Genomic DNA, 12,930 nt, shown 5'->3' on the forward strand with positions numbered 1-12,930 from the left:
TTTAGGACAGAGGAGCAGACCGAGCAAGCCATGGTGAGGGTTGCACCTGAACTCCATTTGCATGCAAGGCAAAGTGCCAACATAGCTGCAAGGCTGAGGGCGTGTCTTGCCACCACTGATACTGCAAAAAGCCAAGCTGAGGATAAAATCATATCTCTGGAGAACAAAATAACCCTCCTTGCCTAGTCTAAAGATGAAGAGATTCTTGAGTTGCAATTGGAAAATGCGTGCCTTGATGGCCATTTACTGCTATGGAGAAGGCTATTGATAGAGTTACTACTGAAAAATCCAAAATGCAACTGGAGCTAGACCTCCTAAATGATGAAAGAGTGCATGGCTGGAAGGAGGAGAAGAAACTGGTGTATTAGAATGGATTTGCAGTGGGCTTTGAGGAGTGGTGTTCTGGGTTCCTAGCTAACGACCCAGAATACACCTTTTCCAAATTTGATGAAGATACCCAAAAGTGGGTGGCTGATTTCAAAGTCAGAGCTTCAGATTCCATTAAAGATAAGAGGATTATCCTAAAGGATGACACGTCCCCTGCTCCTTCTCCATACCAAGCTCAACCCCAGCAAGTTTAACCCATCCTTCTCATCCAAAAGACCAGGAAAAACAACAGGACGCGCCTCCGGTATTGGGCGCGTCTTTCGTATATTTATGAACTTTTTATAGATAATATCAAAGGTGCAGGTCCTTTAAGCCTTGCAGCTTGTAAACTTCTGACTTGTTGTTTCTGGATTTTGTTTACTTGTACTTTTATAATATTTTTCTTTTTTATTATTTTCATGCATGTTGATTATTCTGTTTTCACATATATGGGGTGCGTCTTAAGCTGAGGACGCGTCTTATTTTGCTTAGTTCTTGTGCCTTGGCTGTTTAAATTTCCTGGGTAATATATATTTTTCCCTTAGTATAACATGTTGTTATACACTTTTTTATTTATGCAACGCACAATATATGGGCGCGTCCTAGTGCTTTGAAACGTCAACCTTTCAGATTTGAAGATAAGTATTTTGACATATCAGTTATGGAATACTAAAATTAAAGGAGCATCAACCAAGATTATGCATAGGTTGGGCGCGTCCTTAGACCCAAGATGCGTCCTAGTTCCAGTTTCACCTGACTACTTCTTAGGGCGTGTCCTATGATGAGGACGCGTCATATAACCAAGTAAACTTGCAAGAAAACAACCATTTGGAAATTTTTCAAAGTTTTTATTAATAATGTGCTCTAGTGTTAAAAGTGCACCAGTCCCATGGCTACTATGCTCTGTGGGGAATTTAGTTGAAAAATGATCCTTCAACTAGTTCTAAGGTAAGTAGTACATGCACTACCCCCTAGGCTAGGAGGAATTTTATTGCTTCTAGCCTATAATTTGGGCACAATCCTAAGTATATAATGTAAATATGATATGTAAGGGGCTAAAGCCGCGCCTTACTGATAATACTTTCAAAGATGCTCCGCATTCCATGCTCGCGGAACCAGCTTTCCTTCCAAATCTTCAAGATGATAAGTCCCCTTTCATAAGATTGTTCTTTTCTTGTATGGTCCTTCCCAATTAGCATGAAATACTCCATGCTGGGGATTCTTTGTATTTGGCATCACCTTCCTGAGCACCAGATCCCCCACCTTCAGCAGCTGTCCCTTTACCTTCTTGTTGTAGTACCTTGCAGTACGCTGTTGGTATGCCGTGAGCCTTAACTGGGAGTTTTCCCTCGTCTCTTCCAAAAGGTCCAAATGAAGCCTTTGGTTAACTTCTGCATCATCCTCTGTGTAATGATCTCTGCGCAGCGATCCTGAACCAACTTCCACGGGAACCATAGCTTCGTACCCATAAGTGAGCATAAACGGAAACTCTCCCATGGTAGATCTTGGTGTAGTATTGTAAGACCACAACACTTTCGGGAGTTCTTCGGGCCAATTCCCCTTGCGCTCCTCTAGTTTGGTTTTGAGGGTATGCTTTATTATTTTATTTACGGCCTCCGTTTGTCCATTACTCTGAGGATGATAGACCACTGCAAATTTCTTTTCAATTTTCAAATCCTCACATAACTGCCACAACTCCTTGCTATCGAACTGCTTCTCGTTGTCAGAGACAAGTTTGTAAGGAATTCCGAAGCTGCACACGATAGAGTTGAAGATAAAGTCTTTAATCTTCTTTGTGGTGATAGTTGCCAGCGACATAGCTTCTGCCCATTTAGTAAAGTAATCAACTGCAACCACTGCATACTTGACATCTCATTTAGCCTTAGGTAATTCTCCAATAAGATCAATCCCCTACATGGAAAATAGCCATGGGCTCATCATAGACGTCAAGAGCGTCGCTGGCATAGATGTGTAATTCGCAAAGCGTTGGAAGCGATCACATGCTCTAACGAAATTCGTGGCATCCTCTTTCATCATAGGCCAATAATAACCCTGGTATAAAACTTTCATCGCCAATGAGTTACCCCCGAGTGATTATCACAAATTCCCTCATGTACCTCCCTTAAGATGTAATTTCCCTCTTCTTCATCGACACATCTGAGCAGCGGTTGATTGAAGCCCCTTTTATATAAAACTTCATTATATACCACATACCTTGCAGCCTGGTAGCGAAGTCGTCGAGCCTTAAACTTATCCTCAGGAAGTGCTCCCTTATGAATATAATCAAGAATGGGCGTCATCCATGTTTCCTTGGGAGCCTCATCTACTTGCATCACCTCCACCTCTGGGATACTAGGAATCTCCTGGATTTCTAAAGGTATAGATCCCAACAACACAGCCTCCTGCTGGGATCCTATTTTTGCCAGGGCATCTGCGTTGTTGTTCTTTTCCCGTGGTACACATTCCAGCCTAACCTCTTTGAACTTTCCAATCAAACGCTGCGTGCACCTCAAGTACAATTCTGTTCGCGGTCCTCGAGCTTGACACCCCCCATTCACTTGGTTTACCACCAACTCTGAGTCGCTCTTTACAATTAGGTTCCGCACTCCCATTTCCAAAGCGATCTTCAGGCCACTGATCAATGCTTCATATTTTGCATCATTATTCGTTGCATAAAATTTGAAATAAATTGCACTCATCAAATGATGGCCTTCCGGAGACACGAGTACTATGCCCGTGCCCGCTCCTCCATTGTTAACTGCTCCATCCATATACAAAATCCACCAGAGGTGTGGAAACTCCTCCAAGACCTCCTCAGTAGGAGAGGGATGTAACATTACCAAACCTTATCATCAACTTTAGAATCAAACTCCAACAAGAAGTCAAATAAGGCTTGCCCTTTGATTGCTGACAGGGCATATATTCCATGTCAAACTGTCCCAACTCCACGGCCCATTATAACATTCTTCCCGATAATTCTGGCTTGTGAAGGACTTGCCGCAGAGGGTATGCTATACGGACTTCAATTCTATGTGCTTGGAAATACGGGTGCAGCTTTCTTGATGCGAGGATTAAGGTATAAACCAGCTTCTCCATACTTGTATAGTGAGTTTCAGCATCGTGCAACCGCTTGCTTACATAATATACCGGCGACGGTTGCGCATCCTCTTCTCTCACTAGCACTGCGCTGATTGAATATTCAGAAACTGCAAGGTATAGGATCTGAGACTCCCCATCCAAGGATTTTGATAACAAGGGAGGGTTCCCCAGTTGTTCCTTGATTCTCCTAAAAGCTTCCTCACATTCTGGTGTCCATACAAAGTCTTTCCCCGCCACCTTAATCGCCTTAAAGAATTCCTTGCATCTGTCGGACGATTTAGAAATAAATCGGTTCAGTGCGGCGATCCTTCCAGTTAAGCTTTGTAACTGTTTCACACTAGTGAGAGATTTCATGTCTAGCAGTGCCTTGATCTTTGCATGGTTAGCTTCAATTCCTCTATGGTTGACGATGAACCCGAGAAAATTTCCTGACTCAACAGCAAACACGCACTTCTGTGGATTGAACTTCATGCAAAACCTCCTTAGAATGTTAAACATTTCCATCAGGTGCTCGATATGATCATTTGCTTCCTTCGATTTTACCAAAATGTAGTCTACATACACTTCCATGGTTCTTCCAATCTGATTCTTGAACATCATGTTCACCAACCGTTGGTAGGTTGCGCCAGTGTTGATCAATCCAAATGGCATCCCTATGTAACAATATAACCCTCTATCAGTGATGAAGGATGTATGCTCCTGATCGGGGCCGTACATGGGGATTTGATTGTAACCGGAGTATGCATCCATAAAGCTTAGCAAGGCATGCCCTTCTGTCACGTCGACCAACTGATCAATCCGTGGGAGTGGAAAACTATCCTTTGGGCAAGCTTTGTTGAGATCTATTGTAACACCCCCAAATTCGGGGTCGGGGATCCAGGTTGTCACGAGTTCCATTTCCCTTATCAATACTTAATCTTAACAGTCAACCAACTACTGCGTACAGTGACCCCACAATATACCACACACCACAAGTTATAGTCTCAGAGATGAATACCAAAAATAACACAAGTCATTTTATTCCACAATTATAAACCATTTCACCTTAAAAAGGGTTTCTGAATAATTTACATATTCTTTGCCATTATTACAATTCATAAATATACATAAGTCTGGTTCATCAATAGTTGAAAACCTAGCCTATTGGTAGCTCCTACCTCAGCTACGGCGGCATCAACGCTTCCAGAAAACTGCGGAACATTTCCTAACCGCTTGCAAATTGGAAGCTTGGTCATGTTCATCTTTTCTATCTGTTGTTGTGTGATGTAAGAAGAAAGCAAGGGTGAGCAACAAGCCCACCGAAATAATATGTATAATAACTAACAATATATGAGCATTCTCATAGTACTCATGAAAGTCTTGGTCAAGATGAAATGAACTAAGTTGATATCTTAACGAGACCAAGTCGCAAAATATTCAGTATATAAGTATATATACTTTTCATAATCTTTGAAATCCTCTGACATGTATAATATACACAGAGTTCCAGTTTATAACTGTATAAAAATATCGTTGCAAGGTGATCTCATATATCTACCCTTGTCTCAACATTTTTCTGAAAATCTTTCACATGCATAAGATAATCATTTACTAGATATAAGTTCAAAAGATGAAGTTACAAGATACTCCAATATACTTATATCTTTTCCGGATACTACTTGAACTACCACCGTTCAAGGTATCATCAGTTTCAAAAGTTCATCACATAGATGGGACTACAAGAAAAGGTTTGAATAGATTCAATCTTTGAAATATCATTCAAAAGAAATGAAGTTACGAGATACTTTATTTAGTCCCGATATATATATCCACACATAAATCTCTTATATATTTCCTGGAAACCTCTGTTATGTAAAGTATGAACAGAGTTTGTAACATCCAATGAATTTTGGAAAGGAAAAGAATTTTGGCATAAACCCGATATCTTGCTGATCAGGCAAAGATACCAATAAGTAACATTTTCTACTGTAGATGGATGAATTCCTCACCGGTCATCACCCTGGCCGCATTAGGACCTCGCGCTAGACCGTTACCCGGCCACTCACGCGTGGATGGACTGTCACCCAGCCTCTTACACCTTCATAGACCGTAACCCGGCCTGTCGCTTATGCCGACTCAATTAGATGGACTTACTTCCCGAACATTGGGCAAGTAATCAAATTGTTTTCTCAAAACAGCATCCTTGTTGCGAATATAAAATACACCACAGAGCCGGATTCCTAAGATTTTTGAGCGAATATTCAAGTCTCCTTCGAAAGGAAGATCTTAAATCTCAAAACGAGTTTTTGGGATCCGCTCTAACTTTTAAAATCATTTTGAAAACTCGAAAACATTTTTAAGAATATTTGGAGTAATGATGATTTAATGAAATAAATCAGTCCCGATATATTAGAAAATATCTGAATATTATTATTTAAATAATATTCCCATAAGGATAATCCTTATAAAAATAATTGAAGTAAAAGTTTTAAAACTCATACTTGAAATGGATATTAAATAACCAAAGATATACTTATATGAAAGTATGATCTTTATTTGAATAATCGAAAATAAGTTTGATTATCGAAACATTATTCTTTAATAAAATAAAGAATATCATTTAATAAATAAGCGGAGTCATAAGTCCTCAAATGAATATTCAAAATAATATTCATTAAACAAAATAAAGCGAGTCATAAGTCCTCGAATGAATATTCAAATTAATATTCATTAAATAAAATAAACCGAGTCATAAGTCCTCGAATGAATATTCAAAGTAATATTTATTAATAAAAATAAAGTTATCGAATAAACCTTATTCGATTAATAGTTTTGAAAACTATATCTATATATATATATAAATATATATAATATACTCGGGAACATCGACTCCCGGTTTTAGAAAATGTTCACCTTTGGGTCCCCTATACTAAGGGTATACGCAACTACTGCTTATCTCTAGCATAGGTATTATGCAACTTATAAGCATTAGAATCAACATATATATATCAACATATGTATTATGAAACATACATGCATATATACCATATCACATGCTCCAATATATCATAAGATTTGCTAATTAACCATCATGCATCTATCACAAGATAATGCATATACATATGTATACATCACAACAACAGTATAACGGGTAGAAAACTTGCCTGAGTGTTCCCGGATAGACTTAAGCTTAGAGTGGGTCCGATAACCTATGAACAACAACATAAGTCGACATTAATCCCCGGTCGCTTAAGAAACTAGACTTTAACCAATTAGACCCCTAACGTTCGCTTTCGCGCTTAACGATTCACTTAAGTAGCTCGAGTACCCTCGGCTCCACCATTTTTAATAAATTAACCATTAAGAGTTTTAAGGCAATTCTTTCGCGAATATCTTACCAACTGCCTAATCCACTTAACATAATTGCTTCATACCCCAATTAGTCATTTAAAGTCCTTAACCAAGGTTTCAAAGTAAGGCGAGGGGTAATGGTTCGGTCGCGAAGCGCCGTTACTTAAAACGGCCGTTTCTCCTAAACCGTATATCGGATTCAAACGAACCACATATCAAAACGAAGCTCGTAACATGAAATATGTAATCATGGCAATGGTCAAAACCTAACAGGTTCTAATGTTAAGAACAAAAATAGTCTAAAGTAAATCGGGCATTACGACGGCTATGTTTACGTGATTACCAAGTTTTAAACCACCCGAAACAACCACCATTCAACTCACAACCAATAATACAACCAACCTCATCCAAACCTTACTACATCAGTCCCCAAACCTCAAGATTTTCCAATTTATACAACCCCACACATGAACTACTAGCTATACTTAAGTTTCATTAACTATAAACAAGATTTCAACATCCAAATCACTACAAATCCAATCCAAACTCTAAACACACAAGCATCATGCTTCTCATTTACTATAACCATCAAAACCATCTTAATACTCAAAGTAAAGTTAGGGTTTGGAGGTGTTATACCTTCCTTGGAGTGATTAGAGTAGCTAGGAAGCTTTAAGAAGCCTTGAGATAGCTTAGGAATGCTTGGATCTTAAAGGAAATCAAAGAAAATAAAGTTAGTAATCTTGAAATCACTATTCATCATCTTCTTCCTTGATTTATTGGAAGAGATTCATGAAGAAATAGAAGCTTAAACTCCTAGGATATGCTTATCTAATCATAAGGGACCTTGGGTAATTACCTTACAAATTAACAAAGCTAGAAACTTGATTTTTGGAATTTTTCTCCTTGAAAAAATGAAAAAGTCGTGAGCTATGTGTTCTTGGGAGAGTATTTGCTTTGTTGAATGTTTTTGTGGTGGAAAATGAAGTGAATGGGATATTTGGATGATTTTTTGGTTGTTTAAAGTGAGTGGAGTATGACTAAGCATGACATCATCTTGGTGACTTCATCTCTTGCCACTTGTCATCACTTGGTGGTGGAAGCATCTTCTTATACTAATCCTTGCTTAATTGTTTGGTTAATGACCGCTTATCTGTTATACCGTTCGCTTAATTTTCGTTCTCATTTATCGTTTGAGGGATCATACCCGGGATCTTATTACTTGGGTTCCCCTAAACCTTTCTCAATATATTATATTTCTTATATGATCCTCTCTTATAATCCTTGAATTTAAATCCTTTCTATCATGTTACCTTATACTCAATTCTTTCGGTATCTGGTGGATTTTCGGGAAAAAATTAAAGTGTTTGAATTTGGATTCCGACGATCTTTACATACACTTATATACCATATAGAGTACTAATAAGATCTCAGAATAACAATAAAAGAACCTCTACAAAGTGTGGTATGAAAAGTTTTCTTATTCAGCATAATCAGCAAAATCACTATTCATAAGGGTTTCAAAAAATTCCAAAAATTGGGGTTATTACATCTGTGAAATCTACACACGTCCTCCACTTCCCATTTGGTTTTTTCACAAGCACCGGATTTGCAAGCCATTCGGGGTAAGAATATTCTTTAATCAAACCAACTTCCAATAGTCGATCTACTTCTTCCTTGAATGCTATCACCCTTTCCCCACTCACCGGGCGACGCTTTTGTCGTATGCCCGTACAATTAGGGAAAATGTTCAACCGATGACACATTACCCCTAGGGCGATCACCACCATGTCTGAATGACTCCACGCGAAGACATCGAGATTTTTAATCAGAAAATGGGTAAGTCTTTCCCTCATGTCATAACTTAGTTGAGATCCCACCTTCAAAACCTTGTTTGGGTCATCTGTATCAACCGAAACAGATATTGTGTCTTCGTCCGGCCCCGTTTTCTCGGCAAGCATAGGGATCCTGGGATCCAAATCAAAATCAAAGTCCCGGAGGTCCTTGACTTCCATTCCTATATTCGAGGGTGCATCCCTATATGTGGGAGCACCCACCTCAGGACAAGGCATGGCTTTATGCATTGCAGGTGTGGAGGGCGCGTCCTCATTTTGAGGAGCATTAACTCAATTTCATTTTCACTTTTCAAGGGCGCGTCCTGCCTTTGAGGATCATCCACCTTGAGGTTACTTTCTAGGCTTTGTAAAATCTCAATTCTTCCTTCCAACTTTTCACCATTAACCTCCTTCCGCATAATCCCTTCTGTATGATTCACCACGATTTTCTCCACACTACGGATCCTTGAAACATTCCCCAACGTCAAATCAAGGGTCTTGGTGACATGAGTTTCTTCTTCCTCTGGATCTTCCACAAAATAATGGGCATGAACCTCTCCACTTGGTTTTTCCTGAATGTCCGCCGCATCTTCAAATGGAAGACCTTTTCCCTCATACCTTCTTCTGCGAAATTCTTTAACAGCCTTGTGATAGAAGTTATGTGATTCGTACTACGACCCTCTCAAATTGCCCACTCCGTTAGATGTTGGGAACTTTATCATCAAATGATATATCGAGGTTATCACCCTGAACGCTCGCAACCAAGGTCTGCCCACCAACACGTTATGCGTATCCAGCACTTTGAAGTCCATCATTGTAACAGACAGAGCTCCTTCCCCAAGCATGAAAGGAAGCCTAACCGAACCCATAACGATGCATCTTTAAAATTTATGTCACTGTTCGGGAAACCTAATTTCTTGTACGTGCTGTAATAAAGGATGTTCGCAGAGCTCCCATTGTCCAAGAAGACTTGATGCACGTTCATTACCCCAATAAGCATAGTTAATACCAGCGCATCATTATGGGGATGATGTACCCATCTTGACTTTCTTTCCCTGAACGTAATGTCAGCCGATTCCCCTTTGAATATTTTTGGAGGTCTATCTTCCAGGCTATTAATGTTGGTGAGTGGTGGGTGTCATTCCTCTCTTACATTTCTTTCCAACGCCCGATTACTATCACCAATAAATGGATGTCCTCCAAAAATTGCCCTGATACTACCAGCTCTTTGGAACTTAACCTCCGCTGTTTTTTCAACGTCCTCTGCCTGTGGGGGATGCCTTTCATCTTTCCCCTTATCGTCGCTTCCTTTACGTCGTTTGACCTTGTCAATCCACTCTCCCAGATATCCAGCCTTGATCAACTCTTTAATTTCATCTTTTAGGTGGCGACACTCGTGGGTGTCGTGACCGGTAGACTCATGGTATTCGCAGTATTTTTTCTTGTTTCTACTCTGCCATGAAGTCAAACGGTCTGGTTTCTTGAAGATTCTTCTGTCCGTATTTACCTTAAAGATGTGATCAATGGATGCTGCCAGCGGAGTGTAATTGCTCACCCACTTTTCATAATTCGACGGTGGACTCCACTCTCTCCGCACGTTCACGTCATTCACTCTATTAGGGCTTCGGGTATTCCACCGATAATCTGGACTTACAGATCGGTCTCTCCTCTTAACTTGTCCCTTGGAGCTGTGGGTATTATCAGTCTTCTTTGTCTCGGCAAGCGATTGCTCAATCGCTATGAAGGATTCCTTTTGCGCAAGTACATCAGCTAATGACACAGGGTCCTTTCCTTATAGGTGTTTCCAAAAATCTGTTTCCATGCGCAGACCAGCTATAAGAAGTATTTTCAGTGTCTTATCAATTGTGCCTCTCACCAAGGTAGACTCTGCATTGAAACTTTTGAAATACGAAGTCAAGCTTTCCCCTTCCTTCTGTTTCATGTTGGCCAGTGTGGTAACAGGTGGCGTATACTTCACTGCAGCCTGGAACTGAGTTAGAAACAAGGTTTTTATATGTTCCCAAGATGTGATCACTCTTAGACCAAGTTTTTGGAACCATTGTTGAGCACCTTCTCTAAAGGTGGCCGCAAGAAGACGGCATCGTGCCAAGTCAGGTACATGATATACATGTATTTCAATGTTGAAACGCCCAAAGAATTCCACGGGGTCGGAGTTTCCATGAAAACGCAAGTCATTAGTTGTGTTCCTGTACCCTGAAAGCAGCTGCGCTTCCCCCACAATAGCAGAAAATAGGGATGGAGCTTGCGCAGTTGCTGTTACCTTACCTCCTTCGATATGGTTGAGCAACCTCTTAAGATCATTCACATTAAACGTTCCTACTCCATAATGGTTTAAACATTGAGTTGTTGGGGTTGCTCCATAACTTGTTGTTGTTCCCCTTGGTTACCCCCCGAGTGTACCGGTGGATCTTGTCGCCCTGAGGCTGCGGCTGTGGTAAATTTCCATCTTGATTTTGGAAATTCCCCGGTGCATGAGGTTCTTCATGACCATGCCTTGGTATTTCATCATTCTTTTACAACCTCTCTTGAATTCAAACGCTGTCCCGATCATGAAGACGCTTTCGGGACCCATTGCCTGTAGCACTGTGAGAAGCCACAGGAACGACGACAGGCGCTTCATCATTTGAGGGCCCGTCATCTCGTCTCCCATTATATGGCGCCCTTCCATATTGGTATCCCATCCTTCCTCATCCATTCCTTTGGTAGCCTCGACCGTAATTTCCAAACCTTCCTCGCGAAGGGGCACGCTCATGCTCGTGGTGCCGCACCCTATCATCCCTTGGATCTATAGGGGGCACACGCGTCGTATCACGGGGTCTCGTTTCTCCAACGTTTCCTTTTTTTCCATTCTAACAGCAACATTCTCAAATCATCATCTTCTAACCTAAGCCAAGCCTTCTCTTTAGGGTTGAAAAATCTCTTCTTTCCTCATCTTGGTTCTGAATATTTTCTGCACGACAATGCTCGTCCATCGTACGCCCAGACCTATACGGATATGGGACAACCTGATTGTTGGTGTGAGGCCTCTCTCTTCCATCAGTTTCCTCATAAATAAGCTCCACAATATGCTCTACATCATCAGAATATTCCAAGCATCGCGGAGTGATTCGCGAGTTCCCCCCGCTGGCTTGAACACGAGCATCCTGGGCATCTCCCTCAACCACGGGTGTTTTACCCATGGCGTGGCCACGGCGGGGTAAACGATGACCCCTCCTTATTTTACGACGGTCCACCGTACTCAGCCTTGAGTGAAAGTTGTTCAGAGTATCCCCATGCAGTATGACTACTCCAAGATATCACCGTTGCTGATGAGAACTGGAGGCGTTCCTCCCACATCTGGAGCTCTCGGAGGATCTGCCATGTTTCTGGGTATGTAGAATTCATGGCGAGTGTAGCCTCCCTCGCCCTCTCCTTTAGATCTACTATCACTTCCATCGTAAGAACTTTCATCATGATTGTAAGACATCTTTTCCTCCTAAGACTATGATCTTAATCAGCAGCCCTCCTTCTAGCACCAATTTGTTGATGGAGGAATATGGTAACAACAAAGTTTGAGGTTTCTCGCCAGAATTAAGATCTATGACGGTGGTTCTTCTCCGAAAAATCAAGCGGTGTGTGGTGGTTTGTGGTTGTTTTAGGCTGAGATTGATCAGGGTAACTGGTGGCTCCCTTATCAGCTCTCAACTTCTCACCCCTCTTAATGTGCCTACGTACCCTTTATATAGGGATCAATCCTGACGTAGTTCTTCGGGAACAAGAAATCTAATGGGCTTAAACTTCTTATTCCTATGCCCGGTAAAAGCCCATCCAGAATCCATCTTCTATTAGCTTTAGGAATGTCCAACTATGAGGCCTAACCGCGAAGGCCCAAGGCTCGTCCGTAATCTTAGGACTTCACGGATAGTGCATCTCCTTGCGCAAGGATAACACTCCACTACAGCTATCTCCCTTGCATTACGGACGCAGGTATAGCCACAGTTCACCCCAAATGCCGGACGTGTCCCTGTCCCCCGAATGAGGATAACCCACCAGATAACAGGACAGGTGATCCCAAGCTCTTGGGTGCAAAGTGCAGGATGACTCCAAAGTTCTCCAACGAGGGCACCCGTTGAATACAAGAACAGAGTTCCCAAAACACACACCAAAGCTAACCTCGCATCCCCAATAAGGACACCCGTTGAATACAGGAGGAGGCCTTCAATCATAAGGCATACCCCTGGAGACCTTCTAGCTTTTCACGGACATCCCCCTCCTTGACCGTCTCAAGGAGGGAATTCTT

The 12,930-nt window shown here is 41.3% G+C and overlaps 1 protein-coding gene across 1 annotated transcript; it reads right to left on the minus strand.

The window, feature by feature from the left end:
- Positions 1-1,521: 1,521 nt before the first annotated feature.
- On the minus strand, positions 1,522-3,203 carry LOC141719561 (uncharacterized). The gene is made up of 3 exons (XM_074521939.1): positions 2,581-3,203; positions 2,176-2,277; positions 1,522-2,119 (listed from the first exon to the last, which is right to left on the minus strand). The coding sequence occupies exons 1-3, from the start codon at positions 3,201-3,203 to the stop codon at positions 1,522-1,524; spliced, it is 1,323 nt and encodes a 440-aa protein (XP_074378040.1).
- Between the last annotated feature and the right edge of the window lie 9,727 nt (positions 3,204-12,930).

The sequence above is a fragment of the Apium graveolens genome, chromosome 4 (genome assembly GCF_009905375.1).
Source record: "Apium graveolens cultivar Ventura chromosome 4, ASM990537v1, whole genome shotgun sequence".
Classification (NCBI taxonomy): Eukaryota; Viridiplantae; Streptophyta; class Magnoliopsida; order Apiales; family Apiaceae; genus Apium; species Apium graveolens.

Excerpts from the sequence above, each read along its gene's own strand:
- LOC141719561 (XM_074521939.1), bottom strand. The coding sequence starts at position 3,203 with ATGTTACATCCCTCTCCTACTGAGGAGGTCTTGGAGGAGTTTCCACAC. Across the intron at positions 2,278-2,580 it reads CTTCGCTACCAGGCTGCAAG|GGGATTGATCTTATTGGAGA; the intron begins GTATGTGGTATA and ends TTTTCCATGTAG. Across the intron at positions 2,120-2,175 it reads GGGCAGAAGCTATGTCGCTG|CTTCGGAATTCCTTACAAAC; the intron begins GCAACTATCACC and ends TATCGTGTGCAG.